The 25,387-nt window shown below is 54.1% G+C and overlaps 1 protein-coding gene across 3 annotated transcripts in view; it reads right to left on the reverse strand.

Moving 5' to 3' along the window:
* Positions 1-3,491: 3,491 nt before the first annotated feature.
* MAP2K3 (mitogen-activated protein kinase kinase 3) overlaps positions 3,492-25,387 on the reverse strand; it is a 35,056-nt gene continuing 13,160 nt past the window's right edge. For 2 of the 3 annotated variants that reach the window (XM_069810364.1, XM_069810367.1), the window contains exons 2-13: positions 18,430-18,462; positions 17,940-18,009; positions 16,006-16,054; positions 13,011-13,124; positions 12,398-12,517; positions 11,825-11,941; positions 11,613-11,664; positions 10,664-10,791; positions 9,942-10,019; positions 7,650-7,789; positions 6,833-6,878; positions 3,492-6,347 (exon numbers count right to left, since the gene is read on the reverse strand). In XM_069810364.1, the coding sequence (XP_069666465.1) occupies positions 6,264-6,347; positions 6,833-6,878; positions 7,650-7,789; positions 9,942-10,019; positions 10,664-10,791; positions 11,613-11,664; positions 11,825-11,941; positions 12,398-12,517; positions 13,011-13,124; positions 16,006-16,054; positions 17,940-18,009; positions 18,430-18,462 (1,031 nt within the window). In that variant the 3' untranslated portion in view covers positions 3,492-6,263. Of the gene's footprint in view, positions 6,348-6,832; positions 6,879-7,649; positions 7,790-9,941; positions 10,020-10,663; positions 10,792-11,612; positions 11,665-11,824; positions 11,942-12,397; positions 12,518-13,010; positions 13,125-16,005; positions 16,055-17,939; positions 18,010-18,429; positions 18,463-23,640; positions 23,999-25,387 lie in introns of those variants that run through there. The other variant, XM_069810365.1, reaches the window with a different exon arrangement.

Consider the following 25,387-nt stretch of genomic DNA (forward strand, 5'->3'; position numbering starts at 1 on the left):
AACAGGGTGGGAAGACAAGCTGGAGGCACCACTCCCCGAGAAGCCCCGCTGCATCCTCCTGCCTTACCCCAGGCTCCCAAAATCACACCAAACAACATCGCCCATCGCTCCAGCCCAGCTTGGCCGGGTCGCACCCTGTCCCCGGAGCTGTGCAGCACCAGCCTGTATCGATCCGGGTGAGGCAGCGCCTGATTCGCATGGCAGCTGCTGTGTATTTACAGAGCAATTACGAGCCCTCCGAGGCGGGGAGGCAAAGAGCATCCCTGGGGCTCCTGTTCCCAGGGCTGGGGGCAGCTGCACACAAGCTAAATGCCTGCTGCCACCAGCAAGGGCTCACCAGGCAGTTTCCATTGCACAGTCCCATCTTGGGGTACCCTCAAGCTCATTCAACAGCTTCTCGTTGCCGACACGGAACGGGACCTGTTGCAGACAATGATATTCTGCAGGGCCTTTGCAGAGGGTCGAGACGACCTAGGAAAAAATTGATTGCCTCACTGAGCCGGAGCGGCAATGCTCAGAGGCCACGCACGCAATGCACACTTCATGGTATTCGGGGCAGCTTCAGACGCAAGCTGGAGCTTTTGTCTGAAACCTTGGATTTAATTTATGAAACCTCAGCTTCCATAAGAAGAGAAGAGCATGTCACTCTAGAAGAGACATAAGCAGGCCTGAGCGGGGAATGACACGGAGGAAAACACAGCTGATATGAAGGTGACTGCTTCAGTTCATTGAGGTTCCCGTCTCCTCCACTCCAAGCTGCTCCGAGATGTAAATCAAGTGCAAAAGCCACCCTGGCTCGCCAGGCTTCTCCGCAGCCCTCTGCCCACGTGCCTGCAGCACTTGCCGCCGCTCCCGGTGTCTGGAAATAAACAGCGTGTTCCAGCACCGCTTGGTATTTCGAGAAAGGTTAACGCAGCATGTGAGGGGCCAGAGCCACCGCTCACAAGGGCTGGAAAGCCTCCAGGCAAACTTGCCAGAGGACCGGGGCTCCCTGCATAGGAGGTGACCTCCTCGGCCCCCCGCGAAGCGTTCGCTTCGAGCTTCAGCATTTTCAGGCTTTGCGCTGCTAAGGCTTCCTTCTCCCACCCCCACACTTCCCCACCAGCATTCCCACCTCTGAAAAATCAACAGGAATTTCAAGCCAAGAGGGAAGCCAGGCGGTCCGCATTCACCGGGCAAGCCGGGAGTTTTCCCCCTGCTTTGGGGCTCCTGCTGAAGGCAGTAGGAAATCCCCCCAGTTTTTCAGCACCCCATCAATGGGGAGTTGTTCTTGGCCCTGGTGCAAGTCCCAGGGGAACGCAGCAGCAAAGCGGCTGTGCACGGACCGGTCCTATGGCTTGCTCCATAAATACAGGCACGCTGGGGCTGCATTTGCAAACCTGGCTGCTAGGATGGACAGAAAAGGCTTGGAGATGCTGTATCCAAGCCAGCGGTGAAAACAGAAAAAAGCTTAGAAACTCGTATCCAGGGATGACCAATGATCAGGGGGAAAAGGGAGGGCACCAAAACACCTGGATACTCACGATTAAACCAGAGCTTGAGCTCTCCTCACCCCAAAACAAGCTACCTACCCTTCTGTTTGGAGAGGAGAGCTAGGAGACATCCACAGCAGCTCACCACGGGCAGCAAAGACCTTTTCCACCCAAGCGCACCTCACTTAACCCCTTCCCTCTCTGATGGGCTGCACCATCAGCTGAAATGATTTTAAAGCCTCTCGCCAGCTTGGCTGGGCCTGGAAAGGCTGATCCATATTCCTGAGGTCTCATTGGTATTCTGCAGCTTCAGCTCATTAGCACTTAGGTGCTACAAGAGCGGGAGCGTTGGAAGTTTCTGGGTGAGACAGCTATTAGGGGAGGATTGAACACATCTCGCACAAACCAATGGCCTGCGTGAACTCTCTAATTTACGCTATCGATCTAGAAGGTGCCCACAGGTCACCTGAACCAAAAAAAAAAAAAACCCGCCCTAGATACAGTCTCAGCTGCCTTCAGAAAAAGAAGAAAAATTAAGCAAAATAAATAACCCGCAGCCCCAGAAAACTGGCTGCATCATCACACCCCCTGCTAATGCTATTAGCCAGCCCTCCTCCGCAAACGGCTCTTCAGGAACGGTGCGAGCTTCAGCTCAGCAGCTCCTGGAGAGACCCACCAGCCCACCAAAGGGCCAGTATGACCAGTACGAACACCCACACTGTACTGGGAGAACGCATTTGGGGGTCTGCCCTCTTAGAGACACCGTGCTCCCAACACATGCTGCTCAGCAAAAGGCAGGGAAAGCTGCTGGCACTTAAATTCAGGAGGGCTGAGCTGCTGCAGCCCTGCCGGTCCCGATGTCCTCTCCCTGTGTTGGATGCGCTGAGTTTTCCCTTCTCTGCAGCGAGAGCTGCGTCCTCCTCGTCCAGGTTTGGGCACTGCCTGTTTACACCTCGCAATAGACCCATGGGGATGTCACCGGGCAGAAAAAAAAAAAACCAACTCTTTTTGCCTGTATTTGAGACAAATAGGGGGAAAAAAACACCGTTTCTCCTAATGAGGGAACTCAAAGTGATGAATTTTCTGCTTCTCCTGAAGTTCTTTCCTCGGAGGCACTGATGCATTTTTAATGGGTCCCGATGTAGCTATTAAGCCAGTAATTGAAACAGAGAGCCCTCCAGCTCGGCCCCAGCCCCGCAGCAGGTCGAGCCCCCTCCAAGCGCGTTCCCCAGTGGGCCGGTGGGTTTTCCTGATGTCCCTGCAAGTGGGCCCGTCGGTTTTCCTTGCTCTCCCCCCCCCCCCAGCATCACTGACACCCCTGGGGTCCCATCTCCGGGCAGAGCATCGCCACCAAGTTCCCGGTCCTTGAGGGACCCCGTACCCCCACCCTGATTCTGCCTGGCGGGGGCTGACGGGCAAAATATTTAGGGAGGGAGCCATTCCCCCTTCTCCCTCTCCTGTTGCGTGGGGAGGGCTGTGAAATAACCCACAGCCCCCCCGCTAAACCTGCACCTTTGCCTCCTGTGGGGATGATGCCCAAGCGGACGGCGGGACACCCCCCCCGGTCCTGCACCCCTAAAGGAAGGCTGGAGGGTGCTGGGGGGGTGGCGGAGGGTGCTGGGGGGGGCTGAAGGGTGCTCGGGGGCCCCCTCGCGGCCACGGGCAGCCCCTGCCACCCTCGGGGACCCCCCCCAGAGTGGGCACCCCACTGTTCTCCTGCCCCAAGCAGCCCCCCCACCCCTGCAAGTAGCACCCACCCTCCTGCCTGGCCCGGGGGGGGGGGAAGCAGAGCCATGGGTGCCCCCAGGCAACCCTGGGGGGGGGGGCTGCTTTTGGGGTCCTGGCTGGTACAAACTCCCTCCCCCAGATTGGGACCAGTGTTACCCCCCAGTATGAGGAGAAAGCACACTGGTGGCAGTGGCTGCTGCCCCCCCCCCCCCCCCCCAAAATCCCTGGTGGGCTCAGGAGCCTGAACAACCCAATGCCGATGCTCCAACAGCAACGAGAAGGGACAAGGAGCAGGTTTGAGGGTGAATTTTATTGAAAACAAATGCCTGGGGGTTTAACGGGTACAGACCATTCTCAAAAATACAAGGTTAGAGGGGGGCTTCAAAATCCTCGTCCACCTTGTCCACCCAGGGCTGCCGTTCGCCCCCGCCACGGCAGAGGGGACGCAGCAGGACAGGCCGGGAAAGTATGGGATGGGAAAAGGGGGAACGGGTAAGACCCGCGTGGAATGAAGCGGAGCGTTGGGTTTGCCTCTTCAGCAAAGCCTTGCTTCATTCACAGGGTCCCAAGCCCACCCCAGAGGCATCACCCCAGTGTTTGGAAGGGCAGATGCTCCCTTTGCCCAAAATACAGGAATCAGAACTTTCTCTAGGAGAAGAAATGCAGCAAAAACAAAACAAACACAAACACATGCAAAAAAAAAAAAAAAAAAAAAAAAAATCACCATTCCCCAAAGCACCAAAACGGGTGAGATAAAGGAAGGGGAAAGGAGTTGAAACAAGGAGAGAAGGGAAAAAACAAAAGCTCAACATCAAAACAAAAAAACAATCCCAAGTAACCAACTATGGAAAAAAAAAAAAAATACAATTATACATCTCAGCTGCAAAGCCATCAAACCAAGCGGGTAAGGGTGCGGATGCTCCCAGAGAGCGTCGGGTGGTTTGCAGAGTGGGATCAAGGAGGGAGATGTGGAGAACATCAATCACTTTCTTATTTTACATAAAGAGGTGGGGAGAGGGGTCAGGGTCGAACCAAAGCTGAACAGGGTTTGTCCAGCTCAGCCTGGGCTGGTTCTCTCGGGGTTTGGTGACTCAGGGAAGGGGATCAGGGCAGTGATGGGGCAGGGGGGAAGTGCTGCTGCATGATGCCCTGGGACGGGGGCATGAAGGACTGAAAACCCTTTGCCCTGAAGCAGCTTCCCCCAGGAGCAGCTCTCGCAGGAATCGATGATGTCAAGCAGCCCCCTTCCCAGGCAGAGGGTCCCCAGCGCCGCTTCAAACCCTGGGCTGTAAGAGTGGGGAGCAATGAATTTCAGGGGACATCATTCTTCATGGGGTGGGGGACCCTGAACGCTGGAAATGCACCCTGAAATCCAGACCTCCAGGGCATGAATTTCAGGAAGAACGTTTTTCAAAGGTTCAGTTAAAAAATAGATGCACTTCTTTTTAAAAAAAAAAAAAAAAAAAAAGTCTTCAGCCAGGGTGCCTTCTACTGACCCCTTCCCCACCGCCCCAAATTTAGCCAGAAAAACACTAGCCATTTCACCAAATCTGCTGGCCACATAGACATTCACACATTCATCATTGATTTAAAAATATATAATATATATATATTGCGCACACACATACACACACACAAATATATATTAGAAAAGAAAAAAAAAATCCCTCTGAAAAGTCAATCTATTAAAAAACACAACAAAATCCACAGCCGGTGCGTTTATCCCGTGATCATATACAGTAGAAGACAGAAACCCCTTTTGCTCCCGTAGCTCCTTGCAGAGTGCTCAGGCTGGGAGAGTGGGGAAACACATCAGGTTTTCACAGTGGATTTGTTAGCAGAGAAGGAACTGCTCCTCCCTCCTCCCACGCAGAAGGGCTTTAATTTATAGCAAGTTAGATTAAAACTAGGAAACATGTTACAAAGTCCATTATATATAGACATAAAATGTACAACTGTCGGCAGCCCCCGGGCGAAGTCACTGGGGTTTCGATCTTGGCTGACACCTCGGTGGGCAGCTGGAGGCTTCGAAGGCAGTTTGGGACACGAAGGATGCAAGTACGGCCTCCGAAACGAGCGGCTGTCACAGTGCGAGGTCCTGCGTGAGCTCCAGGTTGGAAGGGAGACGGAGCAACGACTTGTCCAGGAGCCAGGGAAGGTGGAGGCAGGGGCTGCAAAAGGTGTTAGGTGCCCGGAGGATGGATGTGTCCTCCCAGCCCAGGGCTGGAGGGGAGAGATGCAGTGCCCAGGGACCTGCTTCGCTCTCCATCACCTTGTGCCCACGTGGGGAAGGGAGCACTGTGTGCTGGATGAAATCCCGTGGGGAGAGCACGGGTTGCAGCTTGTGCCAAGGTGGGCTCATCGAAAAATGCCCCCTTTTTTTTTTTTTCCTCCCTGCAAGGGAGCAACGTATCGATTGAGGGAGGGGGTCACCCAGTCTGGTGCTGCCTCGAAAGGTCGTTAAGATGTCGAGTCAGGCATTAAAACAGCCTCTGGTGTGAACGGCGGTGTGCCCATGAAGCCCCACAGCCCCCTAAAAAGCCGCATGGGCTCCTGGGGGCATAGAGCCAGGCACAAAGGGAAGACGAGCAAGACCAGACTCTGGGGAAGGGGCTTTGGGCAGGCAGGGGAGAAGAGTGGGGCAAGCGCAGCAGCATTTTTTCTCTCCGCCTTCCCCAGGCAGCAGAGAAACACATATCCCCTGCGCTGTGCACCAGGCTGCCGGGGAGGGGAGATGCCCGCCGGCACCCTCTGTCCTGGCCCTGCTCGGGTGCCACAGGCACGGTCCTCTCCCCGGGAGGGATACGCTGGCATCAGCGGGGAACTCCCGAGCCTTCGGTCTCCGTGGCTTAGTTGGAAAGGTGTTGGCTTCAGAAGGCTCATCCTGGGGGATTTCATTTAGAGGGCAAAGAGAAAAAGAGATTGCGAGGCCAGATGGGGCCAGAGATGCCCAGGGGTTGGGGGAAGTGCGATTTGTGCAAACCACCATTAACTCAAGTCCTCATTTGCTCTTCTGCAGGGAAGCCAGGATGGAGGGGACTGCACGAAGCCGTGAGGTTTAAGTTAGGAGTCTTCCCCGAGGATCTCTGTCACGAAGGAGGCCATGTCAGTCTCTTTGGTGTCGTGCAAGGTAAAGAAAGGGTGTTCCTGCCAACGAGACCAGAGACGACATCAGCTGACACCCAAGGACAGACAAGCCCAAGAGCAGTCCCTGGGGGATGTCGCGCAGCTGGCAAGGTGCTTCTGGAGAGGTGGACACCAACCTCCTCCCCAGGCTCCCACAGATGCCATCCTTTAGCTTAAAGATTAACTAACACTTTCAGGTTTGGCATTTCTAGGTTCAACCCCAGCAGGACAGCCCACCTTGGGTTTGGGGTTAGACCACCATTTGAGGTCTAAACTCACCAAGAGCAGGTAACACAGAGGGAGAAAACACCTAGAAACCCTGACTTTACCACCCATGAAATCAACACACCCTTCCACATTAGACACACTACACCCATCCCGCTCCATGCCTGAAAAAAATCACCTACACATCCTGTTGTCCCATTTTCCTAGGGCCTGCTGGGCCATTTGTTTGACTTTTGAAAACACATTGCGATAAAGACCAGCAGAAATGGCTTCACGCTTACCATAAGTTCTAAATAGTTCATTCGCTCAGCGGGGTTCTTCCTTAAGCTGGAAGACAAAAAAATGGGAGAGAAAGGCTGTAGGGTTTTTTTTTTTTTCCCCCTATATGTGGTCTGACACAAGGGATCCCCTCCCCTTCCCAGCCAACATGACATCCTTCTCGTGGGCAGCACCCATTCCCCTCCCTCCTCAGCCGAGCAGGTTTGAACCACCAGCAAAGCGGCCAGGCAGGTAACTGGAAAAGCACAACTCATAGCGTTTTGCCACAAAAAGCACAAGCCAAGCAGCTCGCTGCTGTCTGCCCCGCACAACCTTGCTTGTCTGCACAGACCAGAAAAATGGGAGGGGAGAAGAGATGGTTTCCCACCACCCGTAGGGTGAGCCTTGCCTTGGTGGGCTCACTTCTGCCTGGCAACTCCAAGCAGCACCCAGGGAGCAGAGGAACACCCCAAGGGGAGCAGCTACCCACAAAACCACAAATCGGCTTTCACCCAGTGGTACCCAGACGCTGCCAGGGGTTTGTTCTCGTTTCATTGCCTCTTTGCCAGAAACCACCAAAATTTCAGCAGCAGCGACAGCAGAAGGGGAAGAGAAACCTCTGTGCCTTCCAACCAGCCTGGGTGAGTCAAGCCGAGAGCAAAACCAGTTTAGGCAGCGTTTCCTGCCATGGCCAAGCACCAGCCTCGGTACGGCAAGATGGGGAGGAATGGGCTCTGAAAGGATGACAAAGCCAGCCCCACGCTTTGCTCCAACCCCCACAGATCAGGGCTCCTCTTCAGCCGGGCTGGGAGAAGCCACCAGTCCCTGCCAGAGACTCACCACTGTGCCGTGAAGTCCACAAACTCCTTGGAGAAGCGATCAGCGGGCAGCTGGGGCGAGGGCTCCTCCACCACTTGCTTGAGCTGTTGGAACGGGGTCCCCCAGGACTCGTACGGGAAGCGAAGAATGGCCAGTTCGATCTGAGGATGGAGACAGGCTGACGTGAGACACTGGGATGAGCACGACCCCACGCAGCCTGCCTACCTCAGCCAGCTCAGATTCAAAATGAAAAACCTCTTTCTTTACAAACCATTTTCAATTTGGGTCATACCACTTTTTTTTTTTTCTCTTTTTTTTACATACAAAGACCCAGAGGCCAAAAATACTTCCTTTTGAGGCTGGCTCAGCATATTAATGCATTTAGGGGAAGCCGCCAAAGGTATGTAAAATGGGATTATTTAAAAAGATAATAATAACAGCACACCGTTTCTGCACTGGCTTCCAAAGTGCTTTGCTCGCCATAAGGCAGCCTCTGGGCTTCAGGTTAGTACTATATGAGCCAGACGCAAAAAAAAAAATTCCACAAACCCAAGAAAAACCAAGTGCTAGAACATCACTTATGAAGATCTTTGCCAAAACCACCTCAATTACTGGGTCCTTCCTACACGTCACCTCTGCTCCATCACCCATTCAAGCAGGAAAAAGCCCATCACAGCTCTTGGGCAGTCTCCTCATGCCAAGGGTCAGCTCCCATCTCGAAATGGGCAACAGAACCTCCAGACCTGCCTTCCAGGGTGGGACAGGATGGGAGGAATAAGAAACCTGAAAGGACATGGGGCAGAGCCAGATGCCCCCACCCGCCTCTGGTTCGGGTCGGGGAAGCTCAGCTCCCGCTGCTGGAAAACTGAATGAAGCCACCAGCCCAGAAAGGCCTGGATTAGCCCTGCAACTCAATGGCCCTAAAACCAGCCAGTCTGAAATAAATCAATCCTCTTCAGAAATAAAAAAAAAAACAAAACCAAAACCAGGAAGCCAGCCCAGGAGGAAGACATTAGAGGGAATCAGACAGGTCGGGGCTCCGTTCAGCTGCAAGCTGGCAGGCTTTCAGCAAGGTCCCCTCTCCCATCCAGCTTTGGAAAGGTTGAGAGATTTCGTCATTCATGCAATCTCCCATCCCACAGCTTCCTGCATCTCGGGAGGAAAGCCGGAGCTGATTACATTTCCAGCCAGCCAGCCCAGCTCTGCACTGGCATGGAGACATGAAGGAGAGGGGCTTGGGTTTGGCGCTGCAGACAAAACTAGCTGGGGAAGAGGGAATATTTCCTAAGAGATCTGCACAGCGCACACAAATGCAGAGATGCAGCACTCAAAGGTCACGGCTAACAGGGTGCAGGAAAAATTCCTGAAAATAATCTACCCACAGAGAGCCAGTCTCCTGCAAAGTGAGAGACACGTTCCCAGGCGGCATCCCCTTCAAGCCAACAGCTGGGATTTCCTTTGTCCTCTGGCGCCAGAAGATTTCAGCTGCTTTCTGCAAGATCCGTTTCTTGCAGGAGGTAGATAAACCATCCTGAGCAGCTGCGATTTTGGCACTGAAAGTATTTCCCCTTCCTGTTGGCTGCTGTGATTGCAGCAAGTCCTGCTGCAGGCAGGACTCGCTGCAAACCATGCACAGCACCCCTGGCTGCAGCAGGGCAGGCTAACTCACCCCAATACTCCTGCAAGGCTTTGGTAACCTGGGAGGGGGCTGCACGCAGGAAAGCTGTGACCCCGCCGCAGCAAACCCTGCTCCGCTAACTACCTCTCCAGCCAGCGCATAGGGAACTGCAGAGCAATTAGAAGTCAGACTCCTGAATGCCCAACTAAGCCCATTGTCATCCACATAGTGCCCGCTGGGAGCCTGCCATCCACATCAACATAGTTCAGAGCTAAGTGGAGCTATTTGGAGCTGGCATTGTACACAACTAGCTCTGTGAAACCAAGTGGAAGGGTACAAGGGAACCACGTGGGAATAACAGGCCTTTTTGTATCCCCCAGGATCCAGCAAGAAGGGAGAGGAGGAAAGAGAAAGGGCAGAGAATGGATTATCTCCTGGCAAGCTTGCCAGCCAACTCGGCAAGAGCCGCAGCAGTGGTGAGCACACACCGGCTCACAGCTACCTGCCCTGGGTGAGGTACCCCTGTGTGCACTGGGCAGCACCTCCACCCTGTGCCCAGGGCATGTAATCTCATGCCTTAAGCTATCACGCTCAGAATTTAGTTGCTGACGGCAGGGGTAGAGCCCAGCCAGAGCAGACCCCATCCCAACCCAACCCCAGGGCTGCAGGGTGCCAGTCCCAGCCCTTGGCATTACCATTGTGATCCCCAGACTCCAGACATCCGACTTCACGTTGTAGCCCTTCTGGTTCAGCTCAGGGTTTATTCTTTCTGGCTGTAACAGCAAAATGGAAGATATTACAACTCTATCTCATTTCCTCAGGGCAAACCCCACTGAGCAAATCTCTGGCTCCAAAACCCAGGTTGGGTGGATTCCCCTGGCTCATGTCCCCATGGGGGCAGGGTCTGAGGTTAAATCTAGCACTGATGAAAGCCAGATCTTGCTCCACACAACTCACAAACTCTCCCCTCCAGCTCCTGAGGGAGACTTGTACTATCGCTGCAGCATAATCCCTGTCCCAGGAGCATGAGCTACCTACACAGATGCCACAGATGGCAAAGGGAAATTCATACTGACTCGAGGATGAAATGAAATGATCCTGCCAAGAAAAGCCTCAGCATTTTCTAGCCAACAAGGAGCAGCCCTTCCAACCACCACAGCCAGCACCAGCCAGTCTTTTACCCTTCTGCAAATGGAAGGTGGCAGAGGAAGAGCCTGCTACGGTATTAACACACAGAGCAGGGCTTACAGGGAAGGTAATCCCATCCTTGGAGAACTCTGCTGAGTCAGGAAGCCCAGAGCACTCTGAAGTGGTTTCTGTCTCAGGACAGAGGTGAACCAAGACTGATTTCCAAGCAGCAGCCTCTTCGAGTCAAGGCTGAAGGCTGCCGGCTCCAGTCCCACATGAGCACACTTACAGCCATGTATGGTTTGCAGCCAGCATCCATGGTTTTTGCAACCGAGTCCACCAAGTAGCCACTGATCCCAAAGTCGCACATTTTCACATGTCCCTCCTTGTTGATCAGCACGTTCGAAGGTTTCACATCTAAGAGAGAGAACACAAGAGGGCAGATCGGCCTTTGCAGAGGTATTGCAGAGCCTGAGACAAGATGGGCAACTCCCTGCCGACCTGGGAGGGGACCAGGCAGGCCCTAACACAAGGGAACGGAGACAAAACCCCACCAGTCTTTTATTTCAATAAAAGTTGGTCACAGGTAAAACTGTAACCATGCCCTCCAGGCAGAACAGGCCTCCTCTCTAATGAGGCAGGTCCAAAGGTTGAAATAAAATATCGAGGAATTAATGCCCAGCTCCTTAGGAGAGGTTTATGGGGCCAACACAGTCTTAAAAGCCCAGCTCTACCAAGTTCTCGGGACAGCTTGTCTCATGCCCATCATGATCTGTCCACAAGTACAGAAGGAACTACACCAGAATGAAGAGCAGGACCTTGGTGTTACAATTCCTGTCTCTGATTTTTATAAGGTCTCCTTCAGTCCCTCACCTTGCTAGAACCACCCAGCCTGGAAGGCATGGGGATTTTGCCCCTGAGAGTTGCCTTCAAGGCACCTCTGTACTCAGAGATAGACACAAATGTCCATAAAAATACAGGTAGTGAGGAATTCAGTTACTGTATTCAACCCTTCATCTGGAAAGGAGGAAGAGAACAATATCATGCAAGCAGACACATGAGGGATACATTTCAGGAACAAGCCTTGGGCATCTAGATCTGTCCACCACGGTCCTAAGTACCATTAGACCCCACTGTAGGCAGTGACACACCATGCATCTCCTGAAAAGGAGTCCTCGTGTAATTTATTTCAAGGCTGTATCTCCAGCAACATCACACTAACCCCATCCAGCACCTACCTCTATGGATTACGGACAGTTTACTGTGCAGATGCTCCAGAGCTCGTACAATCTGGGGACAAACAGAGCAAAAGAGTACCCATTAGTCACACACGGCACCAGTCTTCCACTGCAAACACAGCACCTGTTTCCACATGCTGCAGGCCTCAACAGAGACCTCCAACAGGCTCAGGGGATGCACAAAACCACTTTAGAACCCAAGAGGCACTCACAGACACGGCCATTTTCCCCAAAATGTCTTCAGGGATGGTTTTCTTCTTCTCCAGTACTTTCTTGTAGAATTTATCTAGGGAGGTGTCCATGAGCTCCATGCAGATCCACACGTCGCCCTGCAGACAGAGAGAAAGCAGTTGAGAGGGAATTCCCTGGAAATCCCGGGGAGCTGAAGGGAGTGGTGGGGATGGACAGACAACTGGACACTGTCCCTTCCACACAGGGCAAGCAAAGGTCCCTGCCACACAGCTGCTGTTGGCCATGGCCACCAGCACAGAGGCTCCGCACTAGATAGCGATGGGCAACAGATGTCCAGGTACCAGCAAAGCTACCTGCGATGGTCTCCCTTTGAGAGTCTACTCAAAATCAGTCCGGGCCATGGACACCGTGCTCAGGCATCTGCCGTGGAAGTGAGGAATGGGACCTGGTCAACGCTGCCTGAAGGAGGCAAGCCTTTGACTTTAAGTCACGGCAGCATCTCAAACTTTGGTTTGGGACAGCGTAGTGCCTTCAGCGCAATCGCACAGGCCCCAGGTGCTGCGGAGCCCACCAGCCATCCACCAGCTCAGTACCTCACGGAAGAGGGCTCCGTAGAAGGTGACAGTGTAGAAGCAATCAACTGTCCTCATGGAGATGTCCAAGTCCATCAATAACCTCTTCTGCTCCTGAGTGTTCACAGTCGCTCGAATCCTCTGAGACAAATATGAAAGAAGAGGGGTTTGACGTAGGTGGGATAACACCATTATCCCTCAATCTGACTCAGAGGACCTCTGGTTCTGAGGCCAGGGCAAGCGTTTTATGCTTATTTTGCAGCCAGCAGCACCCAGGAGATGCCCAGATTCCCTTTTCCAGACAGCACCCTAATGAATGATAAACCTTGGTAAGCTCTGCAGTGCATGCAGGATCAGGCCAGCAGCCTGGACAAGCACTCTGACATCCAAACCTTGCACTGTATCTAACTGCGGGCACCAAGCCTGGATTTCAAAGCCTGCTGACCACCCCCCCAGTGCCCAGCTGGTATCAGCGCAGACCCTTCAACAGCCAAACCACACCAGGAATACCAGAGACTGCCAAACTGAGCCTGTCCCCATTTTGCCGTGACTGGTGGAGCTCAGCAGAGTCTCTCCACTCCCTTGGAGCTGCACATCTTGATCTCCATCCCCCTCAGCAAGCAGCCGTCCTCACCTTCACGGCCATGATGGTGCCGCTCTGCGCGTGCCGGACTTTCTCCACCACGCCGTAGGCCCCACGGCCCAGCTCTGAAATTGCCACCAGGTCATCAGCTTCCACCTCAAAGTTCTTTGGGGAGAGAGACACAAAAAAAAAAAAAAAAAAAATCAGATACAAGCATGCTTATCAACAAGGGTGTCAGCAGAGGTCCAACATTTGCAGCTTAATCACGCAGAGCATTTTGATGGTACCTACAGGACTCCACCAGCTCCTATACGTACCAGGGGCACCATGCTTAGAGAAGATGGGTATATTTTTTGCTCTGTTGAACCAGAGCCCAAACCCTCTCACCCCGTACTCATCAGGGCTCATTTAATTCCCCCTCTGCAGCTAGAGAGCAGGACTTTCATCCTTTAAGCCAGGGCACGCTGCCACTGGAAAGGGCACCAAAGGTTGGTGCCTCTCTGCCTGCTCGGGATTACCCACACAAGGGTATTTCTGTGGTTGCTGAACTATTTGCAGGATGTTAACAGCTCCTGTGCCAACACGGGCAGCAGTCAGGAGCCTCTGCCACCGCTCCAAATCCCCGTGCACAGCCGGGGATCCCCCACCTCGCCCCACATCCCAAGAGATCTTTGGTGACAAACACAACTCCGTGTCTAATAACACCTTCACCTGTGCAAAGCCTCTCTTAGATGGGATGGTGCACACAGCAACCCAGCAACTCAATTCCTAATTATTGGGGAGCTCAAATGGGTTTTACCCACTTTCGATACTTTCTCCCACCATCAGAAAGCAGCCAGCAAGGTAAAACATGAGGTAGCACCAGCAAAGGAGCTCAGGCAAGCGCAACTACATAAGTCTCGCTTCAAGCTGGAAAAAAACCATCGCCAGTGCTCAGACAAGCGAGTGCCCCACACAGCAGGGAGCCAGCGAGCTCCTGCACAACCCACAGACAAGTTTCCCTAAAGACGCGTTACCCTGTAATTGCCTCCTTTGCTGGGCAGGGCACAAACCGTTTGAGTGAGACGTGGGCTATTTTTGGACGCTGCGTTCATCGCTCCTAATAAGTCACAGGCCTTCTTTTAGCCAGGCTTTATCCAGCCTCCAGTTTTCCTCCGGTCTCAGGGAACAAAAATAATACCAGGATGCCAAATTGCCCCAGTAGCCACAAAGGCAGTGAGGGTGGGAAACACGCACGGCACAGCGCCGGATACCGTGCCTGCGAGCTACGCCCAGAGCGGAGAGGAAACAGCCTTTGGCGTTAAGGAGCCAAACTGGGAGATGTGGCTGCCGGGCTCCTGGCCAGCAAGCTCCCCTCGGCACTGGCCACGGCACGGCCAGCAGCGACCAGCTCTGCCGGACCTTCCTGCCAGCCCCGGCTCCATTTATTCGAGCCAGATGTGCCTGGCAGACGGCCGAGGCCAGGGAGCAAGGGAGGTCTTGTGCTTGAGCTCAGCGCTGAGCTATGTGCTGCCCAGCACAGGAAGGTGCCGGCCCTTTCCTGGGCAGGACAGTGGATGCAGAAATGAGGAGAGCAGGGCTAAGGGGGACATGTCGAACCCCCCCACACCCCGCCGCCCCGGGAAGCTGGCAGAGCAGCAGTGCAGGCTCGCAGCTCCTGCAGGGGCCTCCAGGAAGGATCTGGTGGTGCTTTTCAGGACATGTGTTTTGCAGTTGTTCCAGGTTATTGTTTTGGGTTTTTTTCCTGGCATTTACCCTAAGGCTTCCCCAGAAGCTGGCGGTTCCCAGCACACTCCAGGAACCAGCATTGCCCTGCCCAGCAACAAGAGGCGATGCACCGACGGAGCTGGTGCTCCCCTCCCCTGGTAATGGGACACACGGCATCGCCTGCACAGATCCAATGGACCTGAGGTCGTCATCCAGCCCCACAGCCTAAAGCTGGCCTTCTGCCCAAGCCCTCTTCCTCCACCATGTCACTCCAAAACACCTGGACCAGTCCCCTCCTGTAAACAACGGAGGAGGCAGAGCAGGGAAGGAAGGGAGTCTAGAGAGCTTTCCCCAAGGTACAGCACTCTCCCCTTGCACACACCATGCCCAGGCTGCTACAGAGAGCATCTCTCCCTGAGCTATTAATACACACGACACAATGGCCAGAAAACGGCACAGGCAGCAGGATTGTTCCCTGGACCCGGCCAAAGCTTCCTCCCCTCTCCCCTAACCCTAAAACCTTGCCCTGAGGCTGAGGGACCCAGATCCCATCAGCCAAGCCACCTCCCAGCCTGGAAGGTAAGCAGCTAGATATAGGGCTGATCCAATGCATGGTATTTTTAGCTCGCTTGCAAACAGCCTTCTGCAGCCCCAAGAGAGCCCGTAACAAGAGAATGAAATAAAAGAGAGACAGCGGCTATTTCTAGCAGTGTTTTTCATCAGGTCACTAGGAAAATCTTTGGAGAGCCGGAGAGAAGCTTTGTGCCCAGCTCTTCCTGGGCCACAGGCAGTAACGCAGCCCTGCGGGTACGCAGGACAAAGGGGACTTTGTTTGGGGCAGCCGGAGAGCGTGATGAGGCCACGCTGATTTCGGGCAGATGGTCTGGGTCCATCCATTCAGACCCAGGTGGCTGGCGGGGCTATCAAGGGACTGCTGTGATCTCCCACTACGGACAAAACTGCACAGCTAGCCTCCGATGCCACCCATCTGCCTTGCAGGGACTGCCCGCAGGCAGGAGAGACCAGCCAGCGAGTGCTCAGGCTCAGAGACGAGCCGTCTTGCAGGCGGGGTGACATGTTCAGCTCCCCAACGGTCACTGCTCTAAATACACACAGACACTCCATTGCTCCACAGGGGAAAGGTCCTGCTGCGGGATGTCTCGTCCCTGCAAAGATGCATCCCATGAGGCTGCACCAGGAGGGCACCATCCTTCTCACGGGGTGCTCTGAAATCTCAAGGTGTGATCTGACAGGTTGTCAGGCATGATCCATGAAACTCTACACACATGGGGCAAACAAAATTGGAAGCAAGCGAAAAAGAAACCACATTGTCACGTACTTTATCTCCGATGGTAATGAACGCTCTGGAGTCCAAGTTCCTCGGGGGCCTGCAAGAAAAGAGAGCGTATCGTGAGAAAGCTCAGCTTCATTAACCCTCTTGGCCAGAGCCAGGTTTCACGTTCCTTCGAGCACTTTCAGCCGCTGCTCTCCACCGTGCCTTGTTGTCGTGGGTTCAACCCAGCCCCCTCCAAACACAAATGCTTTAATCGTGCCAGTAACACCTCAACCCACACCCACGAGGCACTCACTGCACGCAGGCAGCGAGAACCCCAGAGAGTCAGCTAGGCGAGACGTGCATCAAACCAACAGGCTACGAAACCATCCCTGCTCAGGAGATGAGCCCAAGGAACCGAGACCGACGGGATGAGACGTTTCTGTGGCAGAGCAGCTCAGCTGTCATGTTTTGACAGGCAGGTGTTGTAACAGGACAGCCACGTAGCCCGAAACGCACGCCGAGGGAACAACAGGTAATTCCTCACCCGTGAGTCATTTGTGTACACTCGCGGGCCTGTTTCAGGCAGCGTGGCAGGCAGAGCAGGCAGCACTTCAGTGTCACGCTTTGCACAACACCATGCAGGCGAAAGTCTTCCCTTATGGCTTTTTTCCTCATCGCTGCCCACTTCCCATTATGGGCAACATGGTACTTTTAGAGCCGACATGAGCTTTTTGTCCCTCGTGCTTTGCTTCTCTGCTCTCCCCAACCCCTAGGACCTTCTAAGAGTGGAGATTGCCCAACTGGTTTAGCCTCTCAATTCCTGTCAGAGCAATAAGGCAACCTCCGGCTTCAAGAAAGTACTTCAAGCTCACAGCAAAAGCCTTGCACTGCGCAAATATTTGCACTGCAGCTTGAAAAGGAGCTGTGGATAGCTTGCACCAGCCTCTGGGCATGCAAGCGCCCCACAAACTCCCGCACGATGCCTTCTCGAGGGGAAATTCAAACACCGATAGGAGCAGAGACAGATGCACCCACGGGGGAAGGAGGTGGCTGTTGCATGCGGGGCTCGGCGTGTGCATGCTAGGCTGCACAGCATTAACGGGGGAGTTCCCCTGGCTCCCCCTCCAGCAGATCTGCCCTATCTACCTGGGGTTTTGGTAGTGTTATTTCTTCTTTGGGGATTTCACTGCTTTCCTGGAGCTGGGAGGGTCTTTAGTAAGGGTTTCTGGAGCAAACAAGGCTCAGTAGTGGAGATGCAGCAGCCCAAGGTGTTTTGGAAGAGCACCATGGAAGAGGAATTTAAGCCGTCTGCTCTTTGTCAAACCAAGTGCCACTACCCTGGGCTCTCCTCCACAGCGTAACAAGCATCAGCTGCACAAAATAAATGGGGCAGAGAGAAATTCCGGTGCCCTGAGATATAGCTGGGCACCGGACCCCAGCACTGAGCAGTGCACGGCACAGCAACGCAAGACATCCACGTCCTCCTCGCACCAAGGCAGGGAGCTGCAAACAACTCAAACTAGCCCTGACACACATGTGGGTCAGGGGTAGGATGCTCTGCATGGCAGGGCATCCCCCAACCCTCATCCCCCTGCTCCTGCCGTGGTCCAGCTGCCTCCAGCCCTTCTCTTCCCCAGCATTCAAAACCTTTCCCTCTTCTTCCCTCGGGCAGATTTGCTCTCTCCACCACGCCTTTGCCCTTTGGCACCGGCACAGCCATGGCAGGAAGACTGAAGTCTCCCAGCAGTCTCCTAGCCTTTGCCTTTCAGTCATTTCAAGTCAAACAGGCACCTCCCAGAGAGACACACGCTGTGTATGTGTGTGTATGCACATGTGCATACGTGTGTAATTCCTTCTCATCACCCGGAAGCCAGAGCTTAAGAGAAAAAATTAACTATCCTGATTCTGTAAAGTCTACATGGGCCATTCCCCTTGACACGGCATTGAATCCAGCTCCAGAGAATCGCCGGCTGACTTTAAGCAACAGAGACACTTACGTTGTGTTGGCAACGGGCTGTTTGATGGGGACACATGTTATCCTCAGTTCCCGTTTCTTCTTGCTTTTCGCTGGAAGAGAAGATGCACACATGAGCAACTGGCATTCTTACTTTTCTTCCTTCAAGCATCTTCTTGCCTGCAGCAACCAGGTAGGGGAGGCAGGGCCTGGATCCCCTACACTGCAGCTACAGCAAGATGACAAGAAGGTCACAGAGGTCATGACCATTTGCCCAAAATTTCAGGCAATAGCCAGAAGCACAAGTGGGTCTCGATGTCCCTGTTGAGCATTTGCCTGCAGAAATACCCAGGATTGCACTGACGGAGAGTATTTTCCAAGTCTTGCAGCCAAGCACTGCCTTGCAGTGCTCCTCAGACACCCCAAAAGTGCTCTTTACCCCTCATGGCCATTAACAGTCCCCTCTCTTGGGGGATTTTAATTGCTGATATTCAGGAGATGGGTTAAAGCTGCAATTTCTGCTGGGCACTTACCTGGTTTGTGCGGCTCCAAGGATCCTTTGGAATCTGAAAGAGAGAAGGGAGACACCGGCTCAGCCTTCATGCTCCAGACCCACCAGGTACCAACCCCGCATCCCTCACGGATCCCATGCACGGCCCAAGGAGAGCAATATCCCAGTTACGCTGCAGGCAGACTGGGCTGCCGGAGCCCAGCTGAGGCTGGCCCGATCCCCATTTCTCCAGCCACAAGAGGTCCCCACGCCATTAGTGATGCCCAGGGTTCCCGAAAAACTCTCCCTGTCCGGCTCCTCCTTGCCCCCACAGCCCCTCAGCCCCCATCCAGGCTTTCTTCGGAAGAGCCAGAGCCATTCCGTAGCGTGGGTTAGATTTGGCACGGAGGGTGACGGCCACCAAACCTCAAGAAGAACCCAAGGAGTCGCTCCCAGCAGGAGAGGGGACACTCCACACCCAACAAAGGGAAACCAGGACAAAACCAGGAGCTGACTATAAAAGCCAGTAGCAAACTGGCCACAAACCCAGGCTTGCAGAGGCTGAGACCCCACCAGACAAGGCACGATCCCATCAGGAGTGACTGGCGAGAGGATGCTCTCTTCCCGCTCCTCCCCAATTCCAAACGGCACTGAGATAACATAACCCGCTACCGCAGAGGGAAACAGGGTTCAGACAGGTCCAGGGCAGACCAAACACTTGCAGATGAAACCACAGGGATAAGAGAGAACCAGCGTGGGGGTCCAGGGGACAGCAATGGGCGCAGGAGACCTGCGCAGGGCTGAGAATCAGCTCCCTGTTGTGCCGCAGACCCCCGGCTGCTCAGCCAAAGCCCCAGCCGTTCCTCCAGCAGCAAACAGCTCACCCACCTACCCCGACTTGCTGGGAAAATAAATAGACCACGGAGGGGCTGGGATGGGGGCTGAAGTGATACAGCTGAGAGCGTCGAAGTCCTGATCCCCCCCAAGAGAGACGAGGGGGCAGCTGCACTTTGCAGTTAAAGGCGCTTCTGGCTGCACGGACCTGGAAGATGCATTAAAAAGCACAAAGAGTGATGTTTGCTCCAGGCACCGGGCTAGGAGCGGATGGCTCAGCGTGGCCTTGGCCACCGCTTCAAAACAGCTCCTACCTGCCTGGCTCCTGGGAACAGGCGTGCGGACAAAGTCCAGCACTCCAAAGGCCGCCGGGGAAGGGAGGGGAGAGGCGAGGAGCTGGGAATTCAGCAGGAGACACAGCACCGTGTGAGAGCTCCTGCAGCAGCAGCAGCGAGACAGAAGGACTATACACGTCCAGCACGTTCCCAGCACAGACAGCTCCCGTCCCCATCCCTGTGTCCCCCCCAGCTCCAGGTGCCTCAGCTCAGACGGGTGCCTGAAATCCACTTTTCCAGTCCCGTCCTCCCCCAAACACAAACCTCACTGAGGCTGCAGGTGAAAGCTGGTCTGCAAGATACTGCAAAGGTCCCAACTGCTGGACCAGAGACATCCCTCCCTGCTGAGGGAATCGGCACGGATCAGTCCATATCCCCATCTTATCTGCCACCTTTCCTGCATCAGAGCTGGCCCATAAGGGACCAGCACAATTCCCGTGAGCTTCGGGAGCGATGCAAACTTCCAGCTCAATGAAACCAGCCAGCAAGCCGCTCCGCCCCAAACCAATCCTGCTTGGCTGGAAACCATCTCTGGAGACCTGACCATGTCACAGCAATCACGGCTTCTACTTCATGAGCCTGCAAAGTTTCCTTCCCCATCACCCATCTAGCAGGGCTGCAAGGGGGACTATCAACAGCCCAGCATGCCCACTGATGACACTTTGCAAAATACCCGGTTGAGCAACGAGGAAAGCAAACGCAAAACAGAGCCAAAGGAAAGATGCCATCCATGGGTTCAGAAATGCCTCCCCTTCCCACGCACAGCCTCTCGCTACTCAGCATGGGGGGCCGACCACAGAACCTAAAAACTGGGGTCCCCAATGTCCTTCTGCACCCAGGCAGGTCGGGGAGCTCACACATCCCATCCCATCCCATCCCATCCCGGGGGACAGATTTAGCTCGCTGCTGACCGGGAGCTTCGCACCCAGCATTTCTCCTCCATGACCTGCTCCGAAATGCAGACAGCGGTTTGCGCGCAGCCCCTCCAAAGCAGCTACCAGCCAGACCTTTACACGAAGCCCTGAAATGCCCCCCATTCCGGCTGGTATTTTGTTTAATCTGTTTGCTCTCCTTCTCCCCAATTGCCATAGTAACCCCACACAGCCGGCACAAAGCGCCTTCTGTGCCGCCGGCTCCCCTGGCAGCGCCGGCCGCAGCGCGGTGACTCACGGGGCAGGAGCAGGGTCCACACGCTCCCGGAGCCAGGCGTCCCGCAGGCTGCGGCGTCAGCCCTTCCTTAGCCCTGGCTGCAAAAGCCAGGCCAGAAGGAGCTGGGAGCACCCAGTCTGGGGTCGGGAATCAATAGGGAGCGTTGTTCTGTGGAGCCCGAGTTCGCAGGCAGGAGGATTTGCAAGCGCGGGTTAGAGGGACAGCAAGGGACACGGAGATTCCCCGTTACAAACCCCCTGCACAGTACAGGAGGGTCATTTATTGCCTCTGCGCATTGGCCATCCCCTATGAACTCTGCTATAACAGGGGCCCTGCACGTCACCCCACTTCCCTGTACCCCCAAACTGCTGCCCTTGAGTTCCCAGCATCGTACCGCCTGGGTCAGCAACGATCCCCTTCCCACCCCGTCCTGCCTAGCCGCGAAAAGTATTTCCCAGCTCCAATCTGAAAAAGCACAATTTAAACCGGAGGTATTCTGCCACCACTCCCAGGCTCTGGCTGGGCCACCTACGCCAGCGGAAAACCCAGCTCAGCCCATGCTTGCAGGAATAAAATCACCCGCGATGCTGCCCTGCAGCCAGGGGAGCTGAGGCAGAGATTGGATTCGCCTGTTACGGCTCTCCCAGTATTTGCCATGAGTTTTCCACCACCCTCTAGGCTGACCCAAACTCCTGCTTCTTGCTGCAAGCTTTTCCCACTGCTTGCAGCAGCAGTGTGGGTCTGGGTGGGCAGAGGTGGAGTGGGGCAGGCACCACTTCCCCTTGAGCACAGCCCGGAAAAAAAAAAAAAGAGAAAAAAAAAAAAAAAAAAAGAAGAGATGAGCAGTCCCACCCTGAAGCTCTGCACAGCCAGCTTGGGGCAGGCAGAGCCCCAGTGCAAGAGACGGGGGCACAGCCCAGCAATTGCCCCCCTCCCAGCACCCCGTGGCTGCTGGGCTGCCTGCTGCAAGCCCCAGAGCTGGATGTGTCACCTCCGGGAGGTGACCTTGTTCCTGAGGCTCTGCAGCCCCCCCAGGAAAAACCCACGCACTTGTTTCAGGGTGAATGAGGGTGGAGGAAGGACTGGGGGTGGGGAGAAAAATAAAATGGGATGAACAAAAAGGCAGTGGGATGGGCATGACAAGACCTTGCAATTCAAGCCCTTCTGTCCCGAGTACATCCCAGGGCAGCATTTGCTTTTAGCCCCCGCAGGCAGCTGCTGTCAGCTCTTTCTCACCGGCCAGGCCTCAGCACCATCCATCCCGCATTTGGGATCCCAGCAGAGTTGGTGCAAGAGGAACTGCTATAACATGAAGAACTGTTTACATCACCTGAAAATCCTTGAAACCCGCTAGTTTCCCAGGGCACTGGGCTCTTGCAGGAGGGGCGGCTGCAAGCACAGAGCAACGCAGCTCCTCACTAGAGATCCCTCCACGTGGGCAAAAAAAGGCAGCAGCGGGACAAGGTGTCACGTCGGTGACACGTCCCGGCTACCCCTGCAAGCCCCAGGGTTCTGCTACCAACCCTGGGCACTCCAGGCGGCAGAAGGGGCTGCCGGCCGTGGGGGCATGCGGTACGGATCCTTGCACCCGGGCGGGGGAAAATTAGCTGACAGAAGTTCCTGGTGCAGACACGATTGTAACCCACGTGATGCTGCAGGCACGTAACTGCATCCTTTATGCTAAGAAAGGAACCATTTCCTCCTAAAGAAAGAAAAAAAAAAAAAAGCCTAACAATTTTTTTCTCATGCTATAGCCTCTGCCAGCTAAGAACTGACACAGACATTTCCTGCAACTGCTTAATTCAACATCTGAATCTTCATCTTTGCCACCACCAACTTCAGTTCTATTAAGCTGCACCTCTCCTGGCGTAGGTGGAGAGAAACAAACAGGACAATCTAAAGAACTGTAAATAAAACTATTTGCCTGAGCCGACCTTTGAAATTAAACCTCTCCGCTGCCTCCCCAAGGCTCTGGTTCCAGCCCCAGGTGAAATCCTGGGGACGGCTGCAGCACGGGAGGCTGCTTCCAGAGCCGCGCCGCTTTGTTAGTGCTGGGGAAAATGTTTCGGATGCATCCCGGTTCTCCTCGATCCGAGGAGGAGAGTCGAATGCCATGGATGGGGGCAGAAGGCTGGAGGGTGGATCCCAGCCCTGCTGCAAAGAAAGAGCTGGAACACAAAAGCATGAAGGAAAAAAAAAAAAAGAAAGAAATTAGAGGCAGGGTGCAAAGCAGAGAGGGGGAATTTGGTTGCTTTGGTCACAAGAGCCAGCTCCTCACAGGCACACTTTGTGCTATTTTCCACCGTTGAGAGTGGAAAAAGCTATCTGTGGAAGTGGAAAAAGGGCCCTCAACCTGCCGAAAGCCGTCACTCATCAGCCCGCCGAGGTCCCACTGCAGAGAGGGGCTCAGACGGGTCATCGCCGCCCCGCGCTCGCCACTTCTGCAAAAAAAGCAAGCGAGGAGGAGGAAAAAACCACGCTTCAGAAAAAGCCCCTTGCAGCCCCAAAACAACCTGTCAGCCTGCACTGAATCAGAGCTCCTGACTGCCGTGGGCACCCGCCTTTCCAATGCAACAGGCTTTTTAGCAGGGGACGACCACGCAAGAGCTGCTGGAAAACCCTGTGTCCCAGGAATGCAACCAAGACCGGAGCCAGGAGCTAGCTTTACCCTCTGAATATTTTCCTTTAGCCATGCTAGATTTTTTTATTTTTTTTTTTACAATTAAGATGCCAGTGTTTCACCCCCCCAAAAAAACATGCAAGTTTCCAGTGCTTTAAAAATAGATCCCCAGCTGCAAACACTGACCCCCCGCCCAAGCAAGAGGAAAGAAGTAAAACCGCGCAGATTGACCCAAAAAAGTTACACGGTCCCTTTTAGCACCAGAATCAGCCCTTCACTCTCCCCCACCACGTGTTTTGGAAATTGCAACATCTACCTTGCTTCTTGTCCATGGTTTCCCAGAAATGAAGAACAGCGCCCGCACGCCTGGCAGAAGAGTGGGATGGGGGCGGACTGGAGGAGGGAGGGGGGGGGGGAATAAAAATAAAAAAATCCCACAGGATCCGGCACACGGCACTTCTCGCAAGCACCGATGGTTGTTTTCAGTGGGAATGCATGGCCCGAAGCGCTCGCCGGCTTCACGCGGCTCTCCTCGCCCGGTGTCCCTGGCTCCTGGGGGTCCGCGAGGCCGGCGGCGGCGAAGGCGAGCTGGGGGAGACGGGGAAGGTAGAGCCGCGTTCCCTCATCGGCAGCTGCCGAGGTTGGCCGGTCTCAGCTCCGATTACCCTTGAAAGCTCAACAGTTGTAAAAACTGCAGCAGCGAAATAGCAGATGACGTCAACAGGAAACTGGGGGGGAGCCAGCTCCAGCTCCGGGAGCCATTGAAGCACTGGATTGCTACAGTGCATCCCAGTGGGACGCGTTTTCTTCCGACAAATTAAATCATTCAAACCCAGCCTGCAGGCAGAGAGGCAGAGCCTGCTCCTGCCTCCTCCATCCCCCTCCCCAAGCATCCCACCGGAGCGAGCCTTGCTCGAGGACGGTCCCGGCATCGGAGCGGAGGGAAGCCCACGCTCGCCGGTTTGGGCACCGAGGGGGTGCCGGGATAGAAAGAGGTCACATTTCTTTCTGCTGCAGGTGACACGCTAATTGCTTTGCCACTAACAACTATTACCACAACAAATAGTAGAAATATTGTTCCATGACAATACCGGTACGGAGCTTAGCAGCTATTCCAGGGTGACAACCGAGACAGCATCTCTGGTGGCAAAATATAAATCGCTGCATGGATTTGGCTGGTAAATAGCAAGGGAGAGAGATGACAGCGTGGAAAAAAAAAAATCCTTCATTTCTCTGCTAACACATGCAAGAAAAGCCATGGAAAAGTATCACTGCTCTTCCCCTTTCCCTCAAAACCAGCCTGGCAGAAGCCAGCGCTGACATTCCTGATCAAAGCCAGACTCAGCTTTGACAGGCTGCAGTTTTGTTTTTGATTTCTCTGTCAGCCTGGAGGGGAGATACTGTACCAGCTTCTTTACCTTAAACTACAGAAAAAACATGCCTCCCGTTTGCTCCTGAGCTATTCCCTAACTCGTAGGCTGTGCCAGGCCATACGCATTTGCAGGCAGAAAAGTCAGAGGTCAAGGTAAATGCACATACCAACATAATGAGTGACTCTAATTTTAAATAGTGTTTATATAAGCCCCAGAAGGACTGCGGAAGATATTTTCTCAGGCACATTTCCACTCCCAGGGTATAGTTTCAGGCACAGATCATCAGCACATAAAGGATGCTGATGCAGGAGCTGCTATCACAGATGGCACAGAGAGCCACCGGCACCCATCCCCAGCACTCCTGGGGAGAATGATGCTGCGTTGTCCTTCTGTCATTAACTCTCTGGCTTGATGGCTAATTCCCTGACCCAGACATAAGATACTCCAGGGATCTTTACAGACACCCACAAAAATCAGTGCTGCTTTGGAGCAGAAAGTCCCTAACCCAGCAGGTGGGATGGGAAACACAATTTCCTTTGAATTAGTCCTGGTGGGTTTTAGTGCCCAAGGACCAGGGGCGGTGTAAAGCAGAGCTTCCCGACATCTCAAAAGCATCTTAAAAAACCAAACAAACAAAAAAAACAAAACAAAAGAAAAAAGAAAAAAAACAAAACAAAACCAACCCAAGCA

This window comes from Haliaeetus albicilla, chromosome 22, assembly GCF_947461875.1.
Source record: "Haliaeetus albicilla chromosome 22, bHalAlb1.1, whole genome shotgun sequence".
Lineage (NCBI taxonomy): Eukaryota > Metazoa > Chordata > Aves > Accipitriformes > Accipitridae > Haliaeetus > Haliaeetus albicilla.